This window comes from Staurois parvus, unplaced genomic scaffold (assembly GCF_062004578.1).
Source record: "Staurois parvus isolate SC_StPar_1 unplaced genomic scaffold, SC_StPar_1.0 ptg000047l, whole genome shotgun sequence".
Lineage (NCBI taxonomy): Eukaryota > Metazoa > Chordata > Amphibia > Anura > Ranidae > Staurois > Staurois parvus.
Window position 1 is genome coordinate 3,107,439 of NW_028317843.1, and position 22,418 is coordinate 3,129,856.

Sequence of the window (22,418 nt, forward strand, 5' to 3'; positions counted from 1 at the left end):
GGGGGGCCTGAGGACTCTGATAAGGAGGGGGGCTGAGGACTCTGACAAGGAGAGGGGGGGCTGAGGACTCTGATAAGAAGGAGGGGGGCTGCAGATTTTGTATTATTTCCTAGGCAATGATGAATGAAGGGAGGTGGTGAAGAGTGCTGAGGTCATTCAGCTCAGGACAGTCAGCTCCCTGCCGGGAAGGGTTCAGCCTCCATATCACCCCGGCCAGCACTATCGATGAATGGGAATGGCTGATCAGTCACATGGATCATTGTGCTCAGCCAGCAGCACCTGTCCCAGAGTGCTTTGTGCTGCACTTTCCCCAGTGACAGGCAGCAGCATGATGTGCATCATATGAGCAGCTGCAGTACCGTGCCCGTCCAGAGGCGGAGGGAGGAGGAGAGGAGCAGAGAAGAGGGGAGAGGAGGAGAGGAGAGCGGAGCATTGTGTCAGCTGCAGTGCAGAAGCTCCGCAGAACACAGAGCAGCAGCAGCAGAACAGGTAAGAGAGCCAGGACCACAGTCAGGTAACTGATCACCTGGGGAGCTCTTCTATGACATCATCACACAATACACAGCCATCTGTCAATGCCATCAATTATTATTGGGGACTGATCAGCTGATCAGATTAGTGATATTGATGGGGACACGTGTAGGGAGTAGGTGAGGAGGGCCAGGAGTGGGTGGTAGTGTCAGTGTGAAATAGGGGAACGCCCAGATCTCACAGGTATCAGGGGATGATGAATGATCACTAATGGAGGTGAAGGTTCTATTACCCTGATGATGACCTCATTGTGGTTTCTTCATTTTTTAGGGCATAAAGGAGCAGATTGAGAGCTCTGCTTCTCTGCTGTGTGCATCATGGGACCTCTGCAGGACAGCAAGGTGAGTCTTTTTTTTTTCCCCTTGTGTTTCAGGTAATTCACACCTTTGCAGATGCTGAGGAACTACAAGTCCCAGCCTTGAGGTTCCTTACCATCACACACTGGCTGAGCGTGGTTTGGATTGTGCTGTTTGTGTTGCTTTGCAGTTTATTGCATCATCCCTTTGCAATTACAGGCTGAGCTGATTTTACCTTTAACTGCTTGTAGGCTGTGTGTGTGTTGGAGGTGTCTGTTGTCGCCATTTTTCTACGATTCATATAAAATGATGATGGTTATTAAGAAATGGATTGACAATGTCTGCAATATATTGGCATCCATCGTCTTTGCAATCAGGAGATGGAGTGTTCTGCAAAATGTCCACCTGAGTGTGTTGGGTGTTGGCTTCAATTTCATTGTTGCAGGTCAGTTGAAAGCTTTAGAGCTCACATATTCTAGTATTGGACATCTAAAAAGCAATCCACATTATATTGCTTTTCAGAGGGAGGCTAATAGGCAGCTGGGGGGAATTATGTTGCCCCTCACCGCCTACTTTAACCCCTAAAAGAGTACCATCATGCAGCAACTGCATGCATTGCACTTGAATGGCAGACAGTACTGCCTACTGAATGTGACACAGGGTATTATTGTTGCCATATAAGGTGGGGAGGGGGTAGTAAAAATGCGTCTCAACCACTTTTTTTTTTTTTTTTTCTGACCCCCCCAACCAAAGGGCTCATTTCCACAGGGGCTGGACACAGGCTGTATATGCAGAAAAGCATGCTTGTTATACTCACTGTGGAACCTAAAGGGTTAATCCTCCATATTGTATAAAACAGCTGTTTGATCCTGTCTTCTCTAATCCTTCACAGTCCCCAGTCCAACTGCTTATAGTACAGAGCTGTAGGAGGCATTCTGCACATGCTCAGTTTGGTGTTTATTGCTTGCTAAAATAATTGCACTTCCATGTTGTGTGTACTGTGGGAGACCATATATAGTGAATGCAGGGTCCTGGGTTTAGTATCACTTTAACGGGCCAGTTCACACCAGTCTGCAGTGTGGGAAAGGCACATTCCATGCATGTCCCTCATACCATGCTGGAAATGCCCTGCCTTCATGATCTGCTGCAGGTGCTAATATATTGTTAACGACAAAGGCAGGTTACAAACGTAGTGTATTTGCAGGCACCAAAGTACCTCAGTACCATGGGATGAATGGTATTTGTTATAACTACGTCTGATTGTTTTATATCCTTGATACAAATGTAGACTGTACTGCGGATAACTCATTCCTTCCCCTGAGGAAGCCCAGATTGGGCAAAACATGTAGGGAAGTAACATCTTTTATGCTGCAGAAAACAGCCAAGTTTGTCATGATTGTCGAGCCACTGCACTTGCCTGTATTTTTACAATTGGTTTGTAATAAAATGGAGAAAAATGTCTTTTACTAACATAATTGTCCGTCATGCACCTCTAATATCCCATAACCCTACATTCCGTAGTCTAACTCCTTTGGGGATGTGGTGCACTGTATTGATGGTCAATCACTCGTCATTTTCTCATTTTGTGTAATTGGAAGTTAGTGATTCTGTTTCCATAATATAATCTAAAAATCTGATCAATCAAAATACAATCATATTTATGAGAAAAAGTAACTCGATTTGATGCAAAATGATCAATAATTTTCCACCCTGACAGATTGACTCCTTTTTGTTTGATTCTGATCTAAATCGTTTGGATGGGAAGTTATGGCTATTTGATTGTTTGCATATTTGATCAAGGCACATCGCTTCGATAATAAAATCAATGAATGTATGGACACCATAAGGATGATCAAATCTGTCTTGCCATTTTAAGACTCTCCATGATACAATAGGATGAATCAGATTTGATGGCTGCAAATGCAGAGCTGAGGTCAGTACTATAGTGATCTCATTAATACGGTAATCTCAGTCATCCACACATATGAGAAGCTTGTGCTGATTGTGCAAAATGACCGATTCGATTAAAACCTCCAGCGTTGTATCATCACAGTATCCCTAATGGACCTACCCCTCTAAAGGGAACCTGTCATGAAAAACACAAAGGCTAACATTGTTGACCTTACCTTTTGGAAATGCTAGCTTCCTTGGTGTCATATGACCATGTGACTTAATTATCTTGAGTGTCTGACGTAGAACGAGTATTCACGTAAAGAGCTCTAAATCTTCTTTGGCTATCCTGATATGCCAGCTTGTTCCAGATCTGGAGTCTAAATTATCAAAGCCAGTGGTTGAGCATACCAACCAGGCGAATGGCGTTTTGAGCTGGAGGTCAGCAGTGGCAGCTCCATGTATTTTTTGGTTTGCTTTTAGTTTAACTAGCAGAGAACTTTGTTACATGCACATTGAAATATTGAGATCTGTATTGTCTCTGAATGGAAAGAAACTGCTTTTTTTTTTTTTTTTTTGTTTAAACTAAACCTGTAATAACAGAAATATGGAGGACACTAACTGACCTGTAATTCTGAAAATGCTTGTTTTTGGCTGCTTCATTGACTTCAATACTTACTGAGTCAGAACTAGTTTAAGCAAGTTTTCTGACTTTGCTTTGACATCTGTTGACACATACTTGTTGCAGGTATGACAGGAGTCACTCATATGATGTATTCAGTTGTTTGTGTAAATATCAACTTGAGCTATTGAGCCCTGTAAACAAAGTTGTTTTTGGTGTTTTTTTTGTCAGCAATTAGCTAAGGGTAGCCTGGTAAACAGAACCTTAGTGCTCCAACTGTTGGCAGGAAATCCAGTTATGAAATATTTAGTGACCGTGTTTTTTTATATGACTAAATAACATTGGGGGGGCTTTTTACAAATTTAATTAATTCATAAATTTTGATTAAACCCTTTAAGAAGGCAGATACAGAAAAATTATTTCTTTAGCAAGAAAACCTTGCTCAGTGTTGTCGGGGTCTGACATGACATCCTGCCTTAGGGTTAAGGCTGTGCTCGGTGTTTCCAATACTGAACCCAGTGTGTTCATTGAAGCACTCAATAATTCATGGAAGGATGATTGTACAGCATGGTGTCACTTGCTATGCAGCTGCAGTCCCACACAGAAGCGCACTTGGAATCTATCAGCATCTCTTACACACAGAGTGGGACCTCAGATGTTAGTCCTATAGCTTGGCCCTCATCCCTTATCTCCCAAGACTCCCTATTAGTCTTTGAAGCAGAACTGTAGGTCCGCTACTCTTATCCATAATACATAAAGCCTTGCTCATTATGGCAAAGTCGTCTCCCTCTGTCTTCTTTGAGCACTGATAGAGCTGTCCCTCACCACTTCATCCACATCTGCTCCACCATCCATCAGGGGGTTTGTACTTCCTGCTTGGCCATTAGGGAGTCAGGTAGGATCAAACTAAATTTTTGCCGATATACTGATTATTCTGATGTGTGTGGTTTTTTTTTCTAATGGATGTTGTATCTGCTTAAAATACACTGCTCAGACCGAGGTTATGAGACTAATCCAAACCATTTGTATATCCATCCCATGAGCTATTGCCCTACACTGGAAGTCCCTCACCGTACCATTGGCTTCTGTTCTGCATTGGATTGATGCTGTGATGCTCATGGAGAGAATTCATTACACTTTACTGGACAAGATGCACTTATTTGATAGAAAATGGGAAATTTGGAAGACTCCTAGGCATTTACTACATGATTAAGAAACACTGATGTTTGGATTTGAGTTACTCTGTCAGTAGCTGAATAATTCTGTATACCTTTCTATTTATATTGCTCATATACTTAAGTTATTTATTCTTTTTCTCTCTACCTTACATGATTGTACTTTCTGACATTCACATTGCAGTTGTGCCTTGTTTCTGTTTTTATATACTGTTTGAAGCTGTAAGGGCTCGTTCACACTAGGCTGTTTTGCCAACGCTTGCCAAACGCCCCTATAGCGTTTGGCAAGCGTTGGTCCGGTGTTTGCGGAGCGTTTTTAACGCTCGGCAAACGCTCTGCAAACGCCGCATGCGCGGTTTAGCGGCGGTTGCTAGGCGTTTGCCGAGCGTTAACGCCCCACAAACGCCTATAATGCATTTGAGTGGTGTTACTGCTCCGCAACCGCGTCGCAACCGCACCGCAAACGCCGGCCGGGCGTTTGCGGAGCGGCACCATAGACGAGAATAGGAGGCTTCAAAGCCTCCTGACTCGACCAGAGGCGTCCGTTTTGCCGCGACGCGACGCAAACGCTCCTGTTAGAACAGCACCATGTGCTGTAATGTGCAGAGTTGGCAGAGGCGTTTGGGAAGCGGTAAAAACGCTTCCCAAACGCCTCTCTGCCGCCTGCACACAAGGCTAGTGTGAACGTAGCCTAATGCTACTTTTACAGTCTATTTCTTGAAAAATAAAATCGTTTGTAAACAAAAAAAAATACATTGCTCAAAAAAAATAAAGGAACTCTTTGAAAACACATCAGATCTCAATGGGGACAAATATCATGCTACATATCTATACTGATATGGACTGGGTAATGTGTTAGGAATGTAAGGATGCCCCATCTTTTGATGGAAATGAAAATTATCAACCTACAGAGGACTGAATTCAAGGTCACCCCGAAAATCAAAGTGAAAACATGATGCAGCAGGCTAGTCCATTTTGTTGAAATGTCATTGCAGCAACTCAAAATGGTACTCATTAGTTTATATGGCCTCCACGTGCTTGTATGTATGCCTGACCATGTCGGACCATGCTCCTAAGGAGTCGATGGATGGTGTCCTGGGGTATTTCCCCCCCAGATCTGGACCAGGGGATCACTGAGTTCGTGCACAGTCTGAGGTGCAGCCTGGCAACATCAGATGGACCAAAACATGATATCCCAGAGGTGTTCTATTGGATTTAGGTCAGACAAGCATAGGGGATTTTCAGTGGTATAAATTCCTTCATCCTCCAGGAACTGCCTGAATACTCTTGCTACATGAGGCTGGGCATTGTCATGCACCAGGAGGAACCAAGGACCCAGTGCACCAGTGTAGGGTCTGACAATGGGTCCAAGGATTTCATCCCAATACCTAATAGCAGTCAGGGTGTCATTGTCTAGCCTGTAGAGATCTGTGCGTCCCTCCATGGATATGCCTTCCCAGGCCATCACTGACCCACCACCGAACGGTCATGCAGAATGATGCTACAGGCAGCTTAACATTCCCCATGGCTTCTCCAGACCCTTTCATGTCTTTCACATGTGCTTAGGGTGAACCTGCTCTCATCTGTGAAAAGCACAGGGTGCCAGTGGCGGACCTGCCAATTCTGGTGTTCAGTGGAAAATGCCAATTGAGCTCTATGGTGCAGGGCCGTGAGCACAGGGCCCACTATAGGATGTTGGGCCCTCAGGCCACCCTAATGAAGTCTGTTTTGTTTCTGATTGCTTGGTCAGAGACATTCACACCAGTGGCCTGCTGGAGGTCATTTTGTAGGGCTCTGGCAGGACTTATCCTGTTCCTCCTTGCACAAAGGAGCAGATACTGCTCCTGATGGGTTAAGGACCTTCCACGGCCCTGTCCAGCTCTCCTAAAGCAACTACCTGTCTCCTGCAATCTCCTCCATGCTCTGGAGACTGTGCTGGGATACACAGCAAATCTTCTGGCAATTGCATGTATTGATGTGCCATCCTGGAGGAGTTGGACTGCCTGTGCAACCTCTGTAGGGTCCAGGTATCGCCTCATGCTACCAGTAGTGACACTGACCCTAGCCAAATGCAAAACTAGTGAAAAACAGTCAGAAAAGATGAGTAGGGAAAAAAATGTCCGTGGCCTCCACCTGTAAAGCCATTTCTGTTTTGGGGGTCATCTCATTGTTGCCCATCTAGTGCACCTGTTGTTAATTTCTTTAACACCAAAGCAGCTGAAACTGATTAACAACCCCCTCTGCTACTTAACTGACTGGATCAATATCCCAGGAGTTTAATTGACTTGATGCTATAATCTGATTAAAAAGTGTTCCTTTAATTTTTTTTTCTATAGCAGTGTAGTTTTACAAACCTTGGGAAAGCAGACAGTTTATATTTGCCTGTCCTGCCACCCATTCCTGGAAATGTTATAACCGACAAACTTAAGGTGTATGGGATGCCTGCAGCATGTGCTGTGTTTCCATCTACTGGCCCCTGCATTGATACAGGACATAGTAGTGACATAGGGGCTGGAAGCACACGACACACGGGAAGTATGTCAGTTGTGAAGGTTACCATTTCTGTACAGCAAAACTCAGGGAAGGTGAGGGCAGAAGGAGCCGATAAGTTGGGATGCAATGTGCATGCTGATAGGAGAGAGCAGAAAGATGAGCTAATCAGTCTGCTGCTTCTCCTTTTACAATTTTAGTCATAGGGTGGGGAGGGGATTTGTAAGTGTTGTTCAACTGACAAGGCTGTGCTGTGTGGTAGAGCTTTTGTAAATCTCTGATCTGGATGGCAAAAATACAAATCCTTTTAACAAGTAAAATGGCTCCTATATATATGTACTGTTTCATCAATATATTTAACTGTTCATTTTTAAAGTGGTTGTAAACCTATACATATACCCAATGGAATCACTTGCCTCAGATGATACACAGATTAATCAAATCCTCATACATAAGTAGTACCTGGTTACAGGGTGGATTTGATTTAAATCACTAGTCAGTAAGGCTTGATTTAAATCCTAGTTTTCTACATAAAGACTGATTCTTGCTGGTATAACTTTAATATGCAAGTAGATGAAGATTTTTAGAATAACAACTTTTCATATTAGTTTTTTTATCCCCAGTTTAATAGGTTAATCATTCATATTTGGACAACTTTTCTGTTGTACTTAGGAAGGAGAAAAATAATCATTACCTTAATAATAATAATTTAAATAGATTTATTCAACTGAAACAATAACATTCCAGCATATGTGATTTGCTTAAACAAACATCCATGTTTAACTAATTTGGCTAAACAAAATATATATATTTTAAGAAACTTAGACTGTCAGCCCCTTCCTCCTCACACTTAGTTTCACTTTCTTCTTGTGCAGATCTATTCCACTCCAAACAATCAGAAAAATATTGTTTCTATTCACTGAACTTCTTGAAACTTAGCACTGAAGGGGTTGATTCTGTATTCATAGGTTTGTAGAAGTTAGGATTAAGGTCTTTTTTTCTTAACTCTGTTCATGTTATAACATTTTTGCTGTGAAGAAGAGGCATGTGATCTCCGCTGAGTCAAATTCAGTTTTGAGAACTGCAAAAGTAAACCAAGCATCTGTGATAATATCTTGTAGGCAGAGAAACTGCCCAATAATTTTACAAAAAATCTGGAAGAGCATGACATTGTGAATGGATTCATGGAATTTATTTCCCCCAAAAAATTAAACATATACAGCCTTATTCTACATAATTAAAAAACTAATCTTTATTTCATGATGGAATAACCTTTGGATGGTAATATATTTTCCTCAAAAAGCATTTTATTTAAAAAAATCCGATTTAAATAAAAAAAAATCCGATTTAAATAAAAATCTGATTTTTTTTTTTTTTATCATTGATTTTTATCCACCCTGCCTGGTTATCTGCAGTCTGCTCCTTTCTACATGGTTACAAATTTAAACAGCACCATGAGTTTTAGGAGGCAGGGCACAGGGATCTTGTGTCACACACGTCAGAGCAGGGAGCATAATCTGAGTGGAGGGAATGGCTACCCCACCCCTTACAGTCTCATAGAGAAACAAGCACAGCTTAGCTGTCAATCACATGCTGTGTGCTGGAGATGGGGCAGAGTCATCTCCCAGGATTTTCTGGTATTGCCATGAACTGTTGGAAGTAAGAACTGAGAGAGCAGAAAGAACTTGCATTAGTTGCTTTGGATAGGGGCAAGTACACACTATAGAAGGATATGCTGTTCATTTTTTTTTCATTTTTAGAGGTCTGCAGCAATTTTAAAGGAGATTTTAAAAATAATAAACATATTCGCCTAAGAAACTGGATCACCAGAGTGTAGAAATAGGCGTACTCCTTCCTGAGACCCAGAAGAGAATTACAGCCAAAAGTGCTTTGGCCATACTTCTTTTAAGTAAAGCATGTTTTTCTTTTTTCTGTGTAGTGGCCACTTCTAGCAGATACTTGTAACATTTCTCATATGAGTTTCATAAGAGGTTTCTGGTGGCAGTGTGTATTTTGTCAAGTGTTGTACTTGGTTTCCTTGGATCGCATTCCTTCTTCATGTTTCCAGTGCTTCCTCGCTCTCTCTAAGAACAGTAGGTAACGGCAAACTGAGCCAAGGCTGAAAAAAAGTCTCCCTGATAGGAAAGCTTTAAACTTTATAACAAATGACTTTAACCTTTTATGATGTATTCCTGGAATTGTCTACTACACCTTAGACATTGCTGAGCTCTTCAATGAGGTCCTGAACAGGAGAAGAAGCCACCATCATCTGCCATAGTTACTAATCCTGAACTTGTCATCACCCAGGATTTACACACTTTTCCAATTGAATCCAGTTAGGGAAATGTGTGTATCTCATGTAAAAACATTTATAAATGGACCTCAAAGTATGTCTATAGACAACTTTTTTTTTTTCTTCTTTATAGCCTTGAATAGCAAAGAAGAAAGTTAAAACCCCTTTCTGGTTTTCTTTCAATCTATTGTGTACCATTGAGAAGATTTCACTTCCTGTTCCAAAGACACAACAGGAAATAAAAGTGAATCTTGCCAAATGCAGAGGTAATCCCCTCTTAGCAAGTTGTCACCAGAGCAGGTGTTCCGATTGGAAAATGTACCCCCCCCCGCCCTTGTTCCATTGACCGCTGTAAAATTTTGGATTACCCATCATTTTCCATTCCAGTAACACTGGCCACCAATATGCATAGAGGGGATGAAATCTCCCCAACAGGTACACAGATGGTAATAAAAACATGGCAGATAGTCTAACCCTCCTACACTCTGTCCACAATTAAAGCGGTAGTAAACTGCAAGGTTAAAAAAACAAAAATGGGCCAGTGCAGGTTCAGGTCATAATGTACTAGTATGACTGGCCTGGGCTGCAATGAGTCTTCGGCTACAGCATAGAGCTTTGAAGGTCTGGCCTGGGCTGCAATGAGTCTTTGGCTACAGCATAGAGCTTTGAAGGTCTGGCCTGGGCTGCAATGAGTCTTTGGCTACGGCATAGAGCTTTGAAGGTCTGACACAATATGCCATCCCTTCAGAGTGCATGTGCTGGTGACCTTACCAGCTGCAAGTTATGTGAATTTCTCCTAAACAGTGGAAGTTTGGGAGATATTCACTGTACCTGCAGGTAAGCCTTATTATAGACTTTCCTGTAGGTACAAGTTCTAAAGTGGACTTCCACTTAAAGTAGGAAACTTTTTATTCACTTTGGATAGAGAAGGGGAGAGTTATAATCCCTGTCTGGTTTATCTGTTTCCCATTGCGGAGATTTCCTTCCCTTCGTGCCCTATAGCCAAAAAAGGAAGTCAGAGGAAATCACTCCATTGTTAGGAAGTCCATGGCTGTCAACAGAACTAGTGTGCCATTGGAAGGTTTACCCTATATTCCTATTCTAGTGCAAACTCAAAATTTTGTGTGGGGTGTGGTTGTTTTTTTTTTTTTTTTTTTTTTTCTATTTTTACTCTCAGTGATTATTATTATTATACAGTATTTATAAAGCGCCAATAGTTCGCTCACCGCTGTACATTACAAAGTGGGACAGAACATGTGACAGAACAATACCAATACAATGCAAAACATGTGGGGATTGAGGGCCCTGCTCTTTGGAGCTTACAATCTAGGAGGGAGGGGATAGTGGTACAAGAGGAGATAGCTGTGGGGGATGGCGTGGTGGGAGGAGTGGAGGAGGTCGGCAAGACTGCAGGGGGTGGGGTAGGCTTCCCTGAAGAGATGGGTTTTCAGGGTGCGCCTAAAGGAGAGGAGAGAAGGTGATAATCTGATGGGTTGGGGCAGTGAGTTCCAGAGGATGGGTGACACCCTGGAGAAGTCCTGGAGGTGGGCATGGGAGGAGGAGACGAGGGATCTAGAGAGAAGGAGGTCTTGTGAAGAGCGGAGTGTGCGTGCTGGGCGGTACTTGGATATTAGGTCAGTGATGTAGTTCGGGGCAGTATGGTGGACGGCTTTGTACGTCAATGTTAGGATTGATGATGATAAACAGGACAATTATAGAGGGAGAATCTTCCTAACTGTATAACACATACAGCAGTAAACCTGATGGTGGTTCTAATCCCTTTCTACTCTATCAAAACAAAAAAAAATTTTTATTTTGCCATTTATGCTTAAAAAAAAAAAAAAAAAAAAAATAGAGGAAAGGCGAAGTAATCAACATTTTAAATGTTTTTACCTTTTTTCTCCCCATGGCCCTGCATACATTCTATAACATTTCACAATGTAATGAATATTTTAACAGGTTTTTTTTTTTTTCTTTTATGTGGTCACAAAGTGCCATGCTTCCTCCTCCTGAAGGGAGGGAACTTTCCTGTTCTCCACCAACAACTAGACCAGTGGACATCACTACTCTATGGAACTGATCATGGGCGGACTGACCATTTGGAAACTTGGGCACTGCCCGAGGGCCTGGGGTCAGTAGGGGGCCCCATGAGATTCCCCTGGTACCTTTTCTTTCATAGGCTTTTTTGAGTTTGGGCAAGGACACGGGCCCCATGATCCCCTATTTCCCGGGGGCCCCATGAGTTGTCAGTCCGCCCCTGGAACTGATCCCTGTTGTCGGCCCTCCCCATAACACAGAGCAGCTGAAACTTTTTGTGGTTTATGCGATTGCATATATTAAAAAAAAAAATATATATAATATATATATATATATATTTTATTAAACTGTATGCAGGGCCATGGAAAGAAAAGAGGCAGAATGTTAAAATGTAGGTTTATTACTTTGCTTTTCCTTCTACTTTTAAGCAAGCACCGCTTTGTTTTTCCATCTTCTCCTCCTGATCCTAAATCCCCAGGAGACTATGAATATATGTGTTCTGAACAAGCAAAGACTCTTTTCACTTCCAAGTGAGCATGTTGATTACACCCCCACCCCCACAACACATCCCATAATGTGTACTTTACAAACCTCCAGTATATAGAAGCATGCTTATTCCAAGGGTTAGACATAGCAGAGCTTCTGCTTGGAGCAAAGGTAACTATTAACCACTTGCCTACCAGGCACTTATACCCCCTTATTTACCAGGCCAATTTTCAGCTTTCAGCGCTGCCGCACTTTGACAATTGCGCGGTCATGCAACATTGTACCCATATGAAATTTTGATAATTTTTTCTCACAAATAGAGCTTTCTTTTGGTGGTATTTAATCGCCACTGGGTGCTTTACTTTTTGCGCTATAAATAAAAAAATTGCCAAAAATTTGAAAAAAAAAAAAAAAAGTTTCTTTGTTTCTATTATAAAATTTTTCAAACAGGTAATTTTTTCTCCTTCACTGATGTGCGTTGATGAGGCAGCACTGATGGACACTGATAGGCGGCACTGATGGGCAGCACTAAAGGGCACTGATAGGCAGTACTAATGAGGTGGCACGGATAGGCGGCACTAATATGCAGCACTGATAGGCGGCACTGATAGGTGACACTGATGATGGGTACTGATAGACGGCACTGACTGGCATCACTGCTGGGCACTGACTGGCGGCACTGACTGGCACAACCGCTGGGCACTGGTGGGTGGCACTGGTGGGTGGCACTGGTGGGTGGCACTTCTGGGCACTGGTGGGTGGCACTTCTGGGCACTGGTGGGTGGCACTTCTGGGCACTGGTGGGTGGCACTTCTGGGCACTGGTGGGTGGCACTTCTGGGCACAGGTGTGTGACATTGCAGAGTGGCACAGGTGGGTGCACTGCTGGGCACAGGTGGGTGATCTGCTGGGCACAGGTGGGCGGAGCTAGTGGGCGCACTGCTGGGCACAGGTGGGAGGAACTTGCGGGTGGCACTGCTGGGCACCGATCATCAGGGCACTGATCATCCGTGCCCTGATGATCGGTGCCGATCCCCGCTCTGACAACTGCCGGTTCTCGGCAGTACTTTCCTCACGATCTGACAGCGTGAGGAAAGTGCAGCCGAGAACCGGCACTTGCATTTCCCTCTGATCAGCGTGTCATTGGGCACCGCTGATCAGGTGGTAAAAGGCCGCTGTGATTGGCCTTTTACCACATCACGTGATCAGATGTGTCCGTAGGACACAGCGATCATGGAGATCGCCGGGTGCGCGCCCCCTGGGGCGTGCAGGAGAGCTCGTTCTGGGGGGACGTCATATGACGTCCACTCAGAACTGGCCGGCCGCAGTGCAGCCGTCATTCGGCTATCTGCGGTCGGCAACAAGTTAACCTATCAAGTGTGTTGGCATTTAGGGCACTTAGTAAGATGTTGGAGATGGGAGAGTATGAGGTATACTGAAGCAGATGTACACTCACCGGCTACTTTATTAGGTACTTTTCTAGTGCATAGAAATTATCCCCCACACCATTACACCACCACCAGCCTGAACCATTGATACAAGGCAGGATGGATCCATGCTTTCATGTTGTTTACGCCAAATTCTGATCCTAGCATCTGAATGTTGCAGCAACCAGTCTGTCCATTCTCCGCTGACATCAGCAAGGCATTTTCCTCCACACAGCTGCAGCTCACCGGATATTTTCTCTTTTTCGGACGATTCTCTTTAAACCCTAGAGATGGTTGTGCGTGAAAATCCCAGTAGATCAGCAGTTTTTGAAATACTCAGAGCAGCCCATCTGGCACCAACAACCATGCCACGTTCTTAAATCCCCTTTCTTCCCCATTCTGATGCTCGGTTTGAACTTCAAGTCGTCTTCACCACGTCCTAAATGTCTAAATGCATTGAGTTGCTGTCATGTGATTGGCTGATTTAGTGATTTGTGTTCCCAAGAAATTGAACAGGTGCACCTAATAAAGTGGCCAGTGAGTGTAAATCCTAACTGATAACAATTATATTGCCATAGCACTGTGTATATCCTAAGCACCTGTGTTATTTAGTTAGAATAAAAAATTACCTTTTTATTTCATTTTTTGCTGCTGATCACCTGCGGCCACTTGCTGTCTTCATGCACTCACTCCAGCAGTGGCTGACTATGGCAGACTACACCTGCAGAATGAGCAGTGGCATGACCACTTCTAATCTATGCTGGAAGCACACGACCGGGTGATGACATACTATAGAAATGCACCTCTGCATCGTGCTGACCCAAGGGAGCCAAACGTGAAACTTTCGTGTTGACAAATTTTGAAATCTTGTTGTCAAACATATTTTTGGTGAGCTGCACATATTATTATAATACCACAGTCTTTCTGTAAAGTATGCAATTTTATTTATTTTTTGTCTACTTAAATCTGTCTTCCAATGGAGGTGTTGTGTATTTTCTAGATATGTATGGCACATTCTTGTCCTGAAGAAGCAGAGTAACGCGTAGACACAATATACTGTTGGGACATTTTGCCTTTAAATTGTCAGTTTCATACAACTCATGCAATTTCAATTTTTTTATGAATAGTGTATCCTTCACGCTATTTTAAAGTATTGTACAACATAATATGATTTTTGAATTTTTGTGGGTATTTACACTTTTCTGGAAAGCATATTTAAAGTCCTCATGTTATGTTGCAATATTGGAATTAACTGTATGTATTCGGATGATGCCCCCAGGAACTACTATATATGTTTTAAATTGTGATTCCACTGCCTTTTGACTGTGCTATAACCCTAATTTGGGGTCCAATGCCACTTGATCTGCTTTAGTTATATGTAAAGGTGGCATTCTGATCAACACTGTAAGGGGTTATTCTTGCCACTGGCCTCCAATGAAGGGGCTTTTTTTTTTTTTTTTTTTTAATGTAGAAATTTTTTAAAACAAAACAGTATATTTTCACTTTTTGTTATAAAACCTGTCCAATCTAAATATGCTTTTTTCCTTGTAAACAAAAAAAAAAATATCCCAATAAGTGTATATTGATTAGTTTGCGTGAAAGTTACAATGTCTACAAACTATGTAATACTGGAATTTTTTTATTCTTTCCTTTTTTTTTTTTTTTTAATACTAGTAATGGTGGTGATTAGGGTCTTCTAGTGGGAACGTGCGGCAAACAATCTGACACTAACTGGTGCTAGGTGGGAGCTGACTAAATGACACTGACTATTATACTACTGACAATGTCTGGGAAGAGGCTATCATCTAGGGGCAATGAAAGGCTTAACTGTGTGCCAACAATGTGTAGTATGTGCAGCTTTTTACTAAGATGTTTTTTTTTTTTTTTTTTTTTTTTCCTGTTCCTTTTTACTCCCTGCTTTTGCAGAGATAAAAAAGAAGGCAACTCACTGCTGTCTGAACAGAGCTCTGTGTTTGTCAACACAGTGCTTTGTTCTGTCATTTGCTAAGCTGATGAGCAGGTCCCAACCATAAACCTTTGCCTGGGACCTGCTGATCAGCTTGTGCTGTAGCAAATGACCACACAAATGGAGTAGCATGTGCCCCCTACTTGTAAATTCCAGATTATGTACGTGATCTGGCACACAAGAGGTGCTGGCCCGCAGTATATCTGCATGGACTGCTCGCCAACTGGACCTGGAGCATGCATGCAAATGTCAGGTTGCCTTATCTCTATGTTTTTTGTTTTGTTTTGTTCCAGGGGTGTAACTCAGGGCATCAGAACAGAGCTAGCAGCTGAAGCCTACAGGTTTCCTTTAAAGTAAAGTAAGCATGTGCTTGGTCCATGGGAATACCCAAACCTCAAGATACTAAAAGTGAACCTGTGCTTTACCCACGCAGGGCAAAACAATGGTCTACTTTAATGTCCCCTCTGTCAATCCGCACATACTCACCTTTACTTTACCACCACTTCATACAGCTTATGGGGGCAAAAAAATTCCTGGTACTTCCAAGTATATATGATCATGTGACTAACTCTGTGATGGCACTGAGCCAATCCTTAAGCACCAGTGCTGAAACATGGAAAGGGTCTTACCAAGATTTGTGCAGAATATCCTGCTGCCAGCTACTAAACCAAGGAAGGGCATAGGCAGTGTAAAGGTAAATGTACTGCTGGGGGGGATAGGTATAGTAAACCTATTTCTTTACTCTTCATGGCATAACTACTAACCTCAGAAGGAGAGGTCAGCAGTGGCTCCCAGCACAGATTTCATTAACATTTATTGTGTCTCTTTAAATTGCATGTTATTCATATGTAAATTTATTGACAGCACTAAACATAAATCCGGAAAGGCTCTAGGCATGACTAATCAATGACTTGTTTTCTGTGGGCGCCAAAATTAATTAGAGGCAAGTGAAACCGGTTTTTGTTTGTAGTCTACTTAATTAAATTTCCATGGATTTAGGTCATCTGTCAAGTCCTAATTGGAATAAATTGTAACATACTTTTTATATGGCTATCACAGTAATTGTGGACTTGTAGCACTGGGGTCCTGTGGTTAACACTGCTGATACCTAGCACTTGTTTGAAACTTTCCACAAACTATAAAACGTTTGCATGCTTTCCTATGGTTTATTACTGGTTATGCTGGGTATTCCTAATAACATTCTGAGATGGGGAAACAAATTAATTTGATCCTTCCTTCCCTTTTTTTTTTATTTCAAAAAGTCTCCGATTTAAATGCAGTTATAGGCAAGGGCAGACTGACAACTCATGGGGCGCCTGGGCAATAGGGGATCATGGGGCCCCTGTGTCCTTGCCCAAACTCAAAAAAGCCTATGAAAAAGGTAACAGGGACATCTCATGGGGCCCCCTACTGACCCCGGGCCCTCGGGCAGTGCCCGAGTCTCCAAATGGTCAGTCCGCCCCTGGTTATAGGACATTTCTAAAGGCATATAAATGCATTTATTGATTCTTATTGGTAAAATTCACACGTTGCATTTAGATGGATTTTAAGTGCCTTCGGTTTATCTGTGTTTAGAAGATGAGAGAGAATTCTGTGCATTCAGGGACAGAATCTTTTTTTTTTTTTTAAAAAAAAGTGTGTATATATATATATATATATATATATATATATATATATATTTACACACACGTACTTTAGACATTTTCACATGGGTGTAACGGTCAGATCCGCCTGTTGGTTTTTTCAGGAAGATCTGTACTGAAGCTCCATTTACCCATCCATGGACCTCTTAGGTTCATCTGGATTAAAAAAAAAAAAAAAATAGCTGCTTTTCCATTTTTTTTTTTTTTTTTCTGACTTGATATGATTAATTGGAGTTAAAAGAATATAAACAGACGCATGTGTGTTTCCATCCACCTGCCCTTAGATCTAATATGGGTCAGTTGGGCTCCAGCAAAAAAATACTGGACAGACCTACAATGGCCCAAAAGTGTCATCCTTACCATTTGGCTCCGATTTAGCAGGAAAACTTCACATATCCGCTGTTGATCAGAATGGATGCTGCCCTTGTAAAAGGTTGACTCATCTGCTAGCTTTTTAGGGCTTATAAAATCCAGTGATGAGATTTAGCCACTGTACTTTGTCTTTGCTCATGTTGCTGATGCCCCCTTGAGCCTTGCTGCCCAAAGCATTGACCCAAGAGTGTCATTAAGGTAAATACAAGCCTGTTGAGCATCTATCTGACTAAAATTGCATAAGCAAAACTAGTGTAGTACCCTCCTGGTTAGGTGCTAGGATGTTAGAGAAATTTTAGTTTTTGGCTCTCCTGTAGTTACAGGAGCAGTGGGTGATTTATTTATTTTCCCTTTAGCTGTTCTGGATTTCACAGGCTGCAGGTTTGATTGCTCTCCCCTGCCTTCTAGAAAGTGTTAGAACATAGGAGAGAAGCAAGGCAAATGGGCAGCATGAATATTTATGGTGCTGCAGCCAATTCCTGGGGTGCCGTGCCCAGAAGGTAGCTGAGGAGTGCATAAATAGTTTGAACTGTAGAACAGCTGGGTCTGTCTGTTGAGGGGATTCCACATGTTCAGGTGGGGGTGGCTACCTCCTATCCCCAAGCTGTTCTACTCATCCAAATTACTAGTCTGACTGAAAAAATACAAAGGCCCATCCAGTTCAACCATAAAAAAAAAAAAAAGTTATAATCCTATACCCACAGTTGATCCAGAGGAAGGCAAAAAAACCCAGCAAAGCATGATCCAATTTGCTCCTGCAGGGGAAAAAATTCCTTCCTGATCCCCCAAGAGGCAATTGGATATTCCCCAGATCAATTTTACCTATAAATGTTAATAATCCGTTGTATTCTGTGTATCTAAGAAAGAATCAAGGCCTTTTTTAAAGCAATCCACTGAGCTGGCCAGAACCAACTCTTGAGGGAATCTATTCCACATTTTCACAGCTCTTACTGTGAAGAAACCTTTTCATATTTGGAGATTAAATCTCTTTTCCTCCAGACGTAAAGAGTGTCCCCTTGTCCTCTGTGATGACCTCAGGGTGAATAGCTCTACACAGAGTTCACTATATGAACCACTGATGTATTTATACATGTTGATCATATCCCCCCTTTTAATCTCCTCTTATCACGAGAGAATAAATTCAGTTCCTCTAATCTTTCCTCATAGCTGAGCTCCTCCATGCCTCGTATCAGTTTGGTTGTCTGTACTTTCTCCAGTTCCCCAATGTTCTTTTTGTGGAAGTTTGCCCTCCCATTTCTATTAGTGGTTCTGGAGTGTCCCATACTACCCTACAACCCATCCAATAAAACCACAAAAAAATCAACCTAGACTACGTTTTTGTATCAGTGTGCTTTGTGTGTGCTGGCAGCCTCTACACCTGGGAGGGAGAACCCTAGTCATCATTTATAATCTGTATGTTGACTTGCTTTGGAAATACATCAACCATCTGCTCTAGGGGATAGCACTACACTAACATGCACCATTCATTTGAAAGTAGTATTTATAAGTGTCAGTAAGCAAAACAAAAGGAGTAGATGGTCAGCTCTCATCTCCCTGTTCCTCGCTGTATATTTTTTGGTGTTGAGCATTATGCTAAAATGTCCTCCTCCTTCCTTCTTTTCTTCCTTTTTTTTTTTTTTTTTTTTTTTTTTTTTCTTTTACAAAACATTTTTTGTTTGCCCTGCTTTCTCTAATATGTGTTTTTGCTGTTTAACACTGGTCTGAACATAGAATAGTACTCTTGCTAATCCTGCAAACCCCGAAGAACAATGCCTGCGTCAATTTTCACCTTTTGTGTGTGTTTTTTATAGAGATTTTTATATTCAAACTGGCAGATCCATCCACTCAACAGTTTCTTTGGATGTTTGTGCAATGTCCTGTTCTATATCCCGAGAAATGGGTACAAATCTGCAGAGGAGTTTGCTAAACTCCTTCCAGTATATATAAATTGGCCTAGAGCAGCCTTTTTCAACACAAAGGTGCCCTCAAAATAATTTTCCAGTCTCAGGGAACCCCTGATTTGAAAAAAAATAAAAAATACTATGGGTTGATTTACTAAAGGCAAACAGACTGAGCACTTTGAAAAGTAAGTTGCCCCAGAGCTTAGAAAATGAGCACAAGCTGTGCTGACTTCTGTCATCTAATCATATGCAAGCAAAAATGCTGTGGGGTTTTTTTTTTTTTTTTAATGTGATTGACTATTCTTTGCAGTGTGAAGCTTTACCTCATTTATGAAGTCCTGGAACAACTGCACTTGCAGAGTGCACAGTCTATTTGGCTTTAGTAAATCAGCCCCTGTATCTACAATACTCCTTAAACTTGTGGTAATAGGGAAGAATTACCCCCTTTTATAGATAGCTAAGAAGATCAGTTGTCAGTGGGAACGTACTTGAAAGGCAGAAATTGCTCAAGGAACCTCTAGCAACCTCTAGAGCAGCGTTTTTCAACCACTGTGCCGCGGCACACTAGTGTGCCATGAGATATTGTCTGGTGTGCCGTGGGAAAAATTGCCTCGGCTCACAAATAGACGGGCAAACTACGGCCCGCGGGCCGTATACGGCCCGGCGGACCTTTTAATCCGGCCCACGGAGCGTGATACTGTCAGGATGATCTGTCCCCCTCGACGTATCTGCGCATGTGCCGGAGATTGCCGATCGGCTGCTAATGCCTGAAACTGGCACATGCGCAGATACGTCGAGGGGGACAGATCCTCATAGGAGACCTACACCGGAACGGCGAGAGGAACGCGCGGCGCAAAGGTAAGTGAATTGACACAGGGGGGGCTTGGGGACTTAATATGGGGGATGAATTAATATGGGGAATGAATTACTATAGGGGGGATGAATTACTATATGGGGGATGCATTACTATGGGGGATGAATTACTATATGGGGGATGAATTACTATATGGGGGATGAATTACTATATGGGGGGTGAATTACTATATGGGGGGTGAATTACTATATGGGGGATGAATTACTATATGGGGGATGAATTACTATATGGGGGGATGAATTACTATGGGGGATGAATTACTATGGGGGATGAATTACTATATGGGGGATGAATTACTATATGGGGGGTGAATTACTATGGGGGATGAATTACTATATGGGGGATGAATTACTATGGGGGATGAATTACTATATGGGGGATGAATTACTATATGGGGGATGAATTACTATATGGGGGATGAATTACTATGGGGGATGAATTACTATGGGGGATGAATTACTATGGGGGATGAATTACTATGGGGGATGAATTACTATGGGGGATGAATTACTATGGGGGATGAATTACTATGGGGGATGAATTACTATGGGGGATGAATTACTATGGGGGATGAATTACTATATGGGGGCTGAATTACTATATGGGGGATGAATTACTATGGTGGATGAATTACTATATGGGGGATTAATTACTATGCTTACTATGGGGGAATATTACTATACTTACTATGGATGACACATACACATCATTCATCTACTCTTGGTCCGGCCCCCGGGTCCAATTATAAAATACTTTATTATTTCATAATAAAGTAATTATAAAATAATTTCTTTGTGTTTGATTCCTATTCAAGAGAATTACTTTATATATAGTCAATATAGGCACAGAGGTAAATTGTTTTAACATTTTCTAATGGTGGTGTGCCTCGTGATTTTTTTCATGAAAAAAGTGTGCCTTTGCACAAAAAAGGTTGAAAAACACTGCTCTAGAGGAACCCTGGGAGAGAGGGAGAGAGGGAGGGATTTGTTTTTTTCCTCCCCATTTTGGTGGATATTACATTTTTTTGATTTTTTTTTTTTGTTTGTTTATTTTTTTTGTGCTGTCACCATACGTGGACCTGCCACTCCTGGTAGTAAACTGGTGGATATTGACGGTTCATTGGTTTGTTTGGTTTCCATCAATTTTTTCCACTGCTCTTTGCCATAAATACCCAGATATGTTTACCTGTTAAATCTTCTAGGTATATAACCGTAATGCTTTTTTAACTAATCGTTGCAATTACTAAGCTGATGAACTAAGCCTTTGTGCGAACGACGCCTATCTTCATGTTACTGGAACCCTACTACAGCCTCATGTTGTCATAGTCTATAAATGTGCTTCCATACCTCAGTGTCACATTGCCATAGAAACAAGCACAGAACGTAGACACAAGCAGAGAATATGAAAATGTCCTCCATTATTCAGTTTTCTCTACGGTTCTATTCTGCCTGACTTCCTGCAACATGCGGCTCTAACCTGTTGTTTTTTTTTTTTCTTTATTCTTTTATCTGTAAACAGAAAATGCAAGAAAAGGAGATTGCCCGGAGTCGTATCCCACGCCTGGTTCTGCGTCCATACTTGCCAAAGCAGAAAGTGTCTCCATCTTCTGAATCCCCATTTTCAGAGGAGGACAGCAAAGACTTTAACCTTACCTCCAGTCGCTCTGCCAGGACTATAAGTAGTAACAGCTTCTGCTCAGGTATGTCTTTTGTGCTCTTCATTTTTTCCTTTTTTATAGGTTTGGATCCATGGACTGTGAATTGTTAATACTAACCAGGTAACTTTGAGCTAAAGCTAGTATACTTTAGTTATATATAAACTATTGCAGCCAGATTTTTCGTTCTTTTCATGAATCTGGTGGGTACTTCAGCCTCTTGGCCTATGATTCCATACTATGCTACATCTCTCTTGGTTTGGATGAGAATACATAAGTTTGTGGACAAAGAGGCTACTAGGGTTAATGGAAAGGATGAAGATCTCGCTTAGCTGAGCATCTAGTTACTGAAGCTTACCAGCATGTCAAGGGAGTTGTCCTATCCCTCATAAATGTAAGGTGATCCCGTCATGTTCAAAATGTATTTGACATGCTCATCCTCTTGCAATCTTCTCACAAAACAACTTTAGTAGGATGCTGTAATCAGGATTGTGAGAGCTGGCAGTGACCTCTTCGGGAACTGACAGCAGACGAATTACTCAACTTTCCTAGCTAAGTGATGGCTTAATGAACATATTTTGGCATGTGCCTAGCAGTAGCTAAATAGGAGTCGGCACAGTAAGGAACCCTATATTACGGCTCTGTATGGTTAGGCATGCTCTCCATAAACTGAAAATGTAAACACAGAATTGACAGTTCTCTTTAAGGCCCTTTTTTATTGTACATGATACTATGGCATCCCTAGAATGTCAGGATGAGGGA

At 42.0% G+C, this 22,418-nt stretch overlaps 1 protein-coding gene across 12 annotated transcripts in view; it reads left to right on the forward strand.

Moving 5' to 3' along the window:
* The first annotated feature begins 336 nt into the window (after positions 1-336).
* Positions 337-22,418, forward strand: part of SYBU (syntabulin) — a 66,238-nt gene continuing 44,156 nt past the window's right edge. For 9 of the 12 annotated variants that reach the window (XM_089664353.1, XM_089664383.1, XM_089664417.1 and 6 more), the window contains exons 1-3: positions 338-489; positions 802-872; positions 21,521-21,701. In XM_089664353.1, coding sequence (XP_089520479.1) covers positions 849-872; positions 21,521-21,701 — 205 coding nt within the window. In that variant the 5' untranslated portion in view covers positions 338-489; positions 802-848. Of the gene's footprint in view, positions 490-801; positions 873-21,520; positions 21,702-22,418 lie in introns of all 12 variants that reach the window. The other 3 variants (XM_089664399.1, XM_089664425.1, XM_089664435.1) reach the window with 1 other exon arrangement.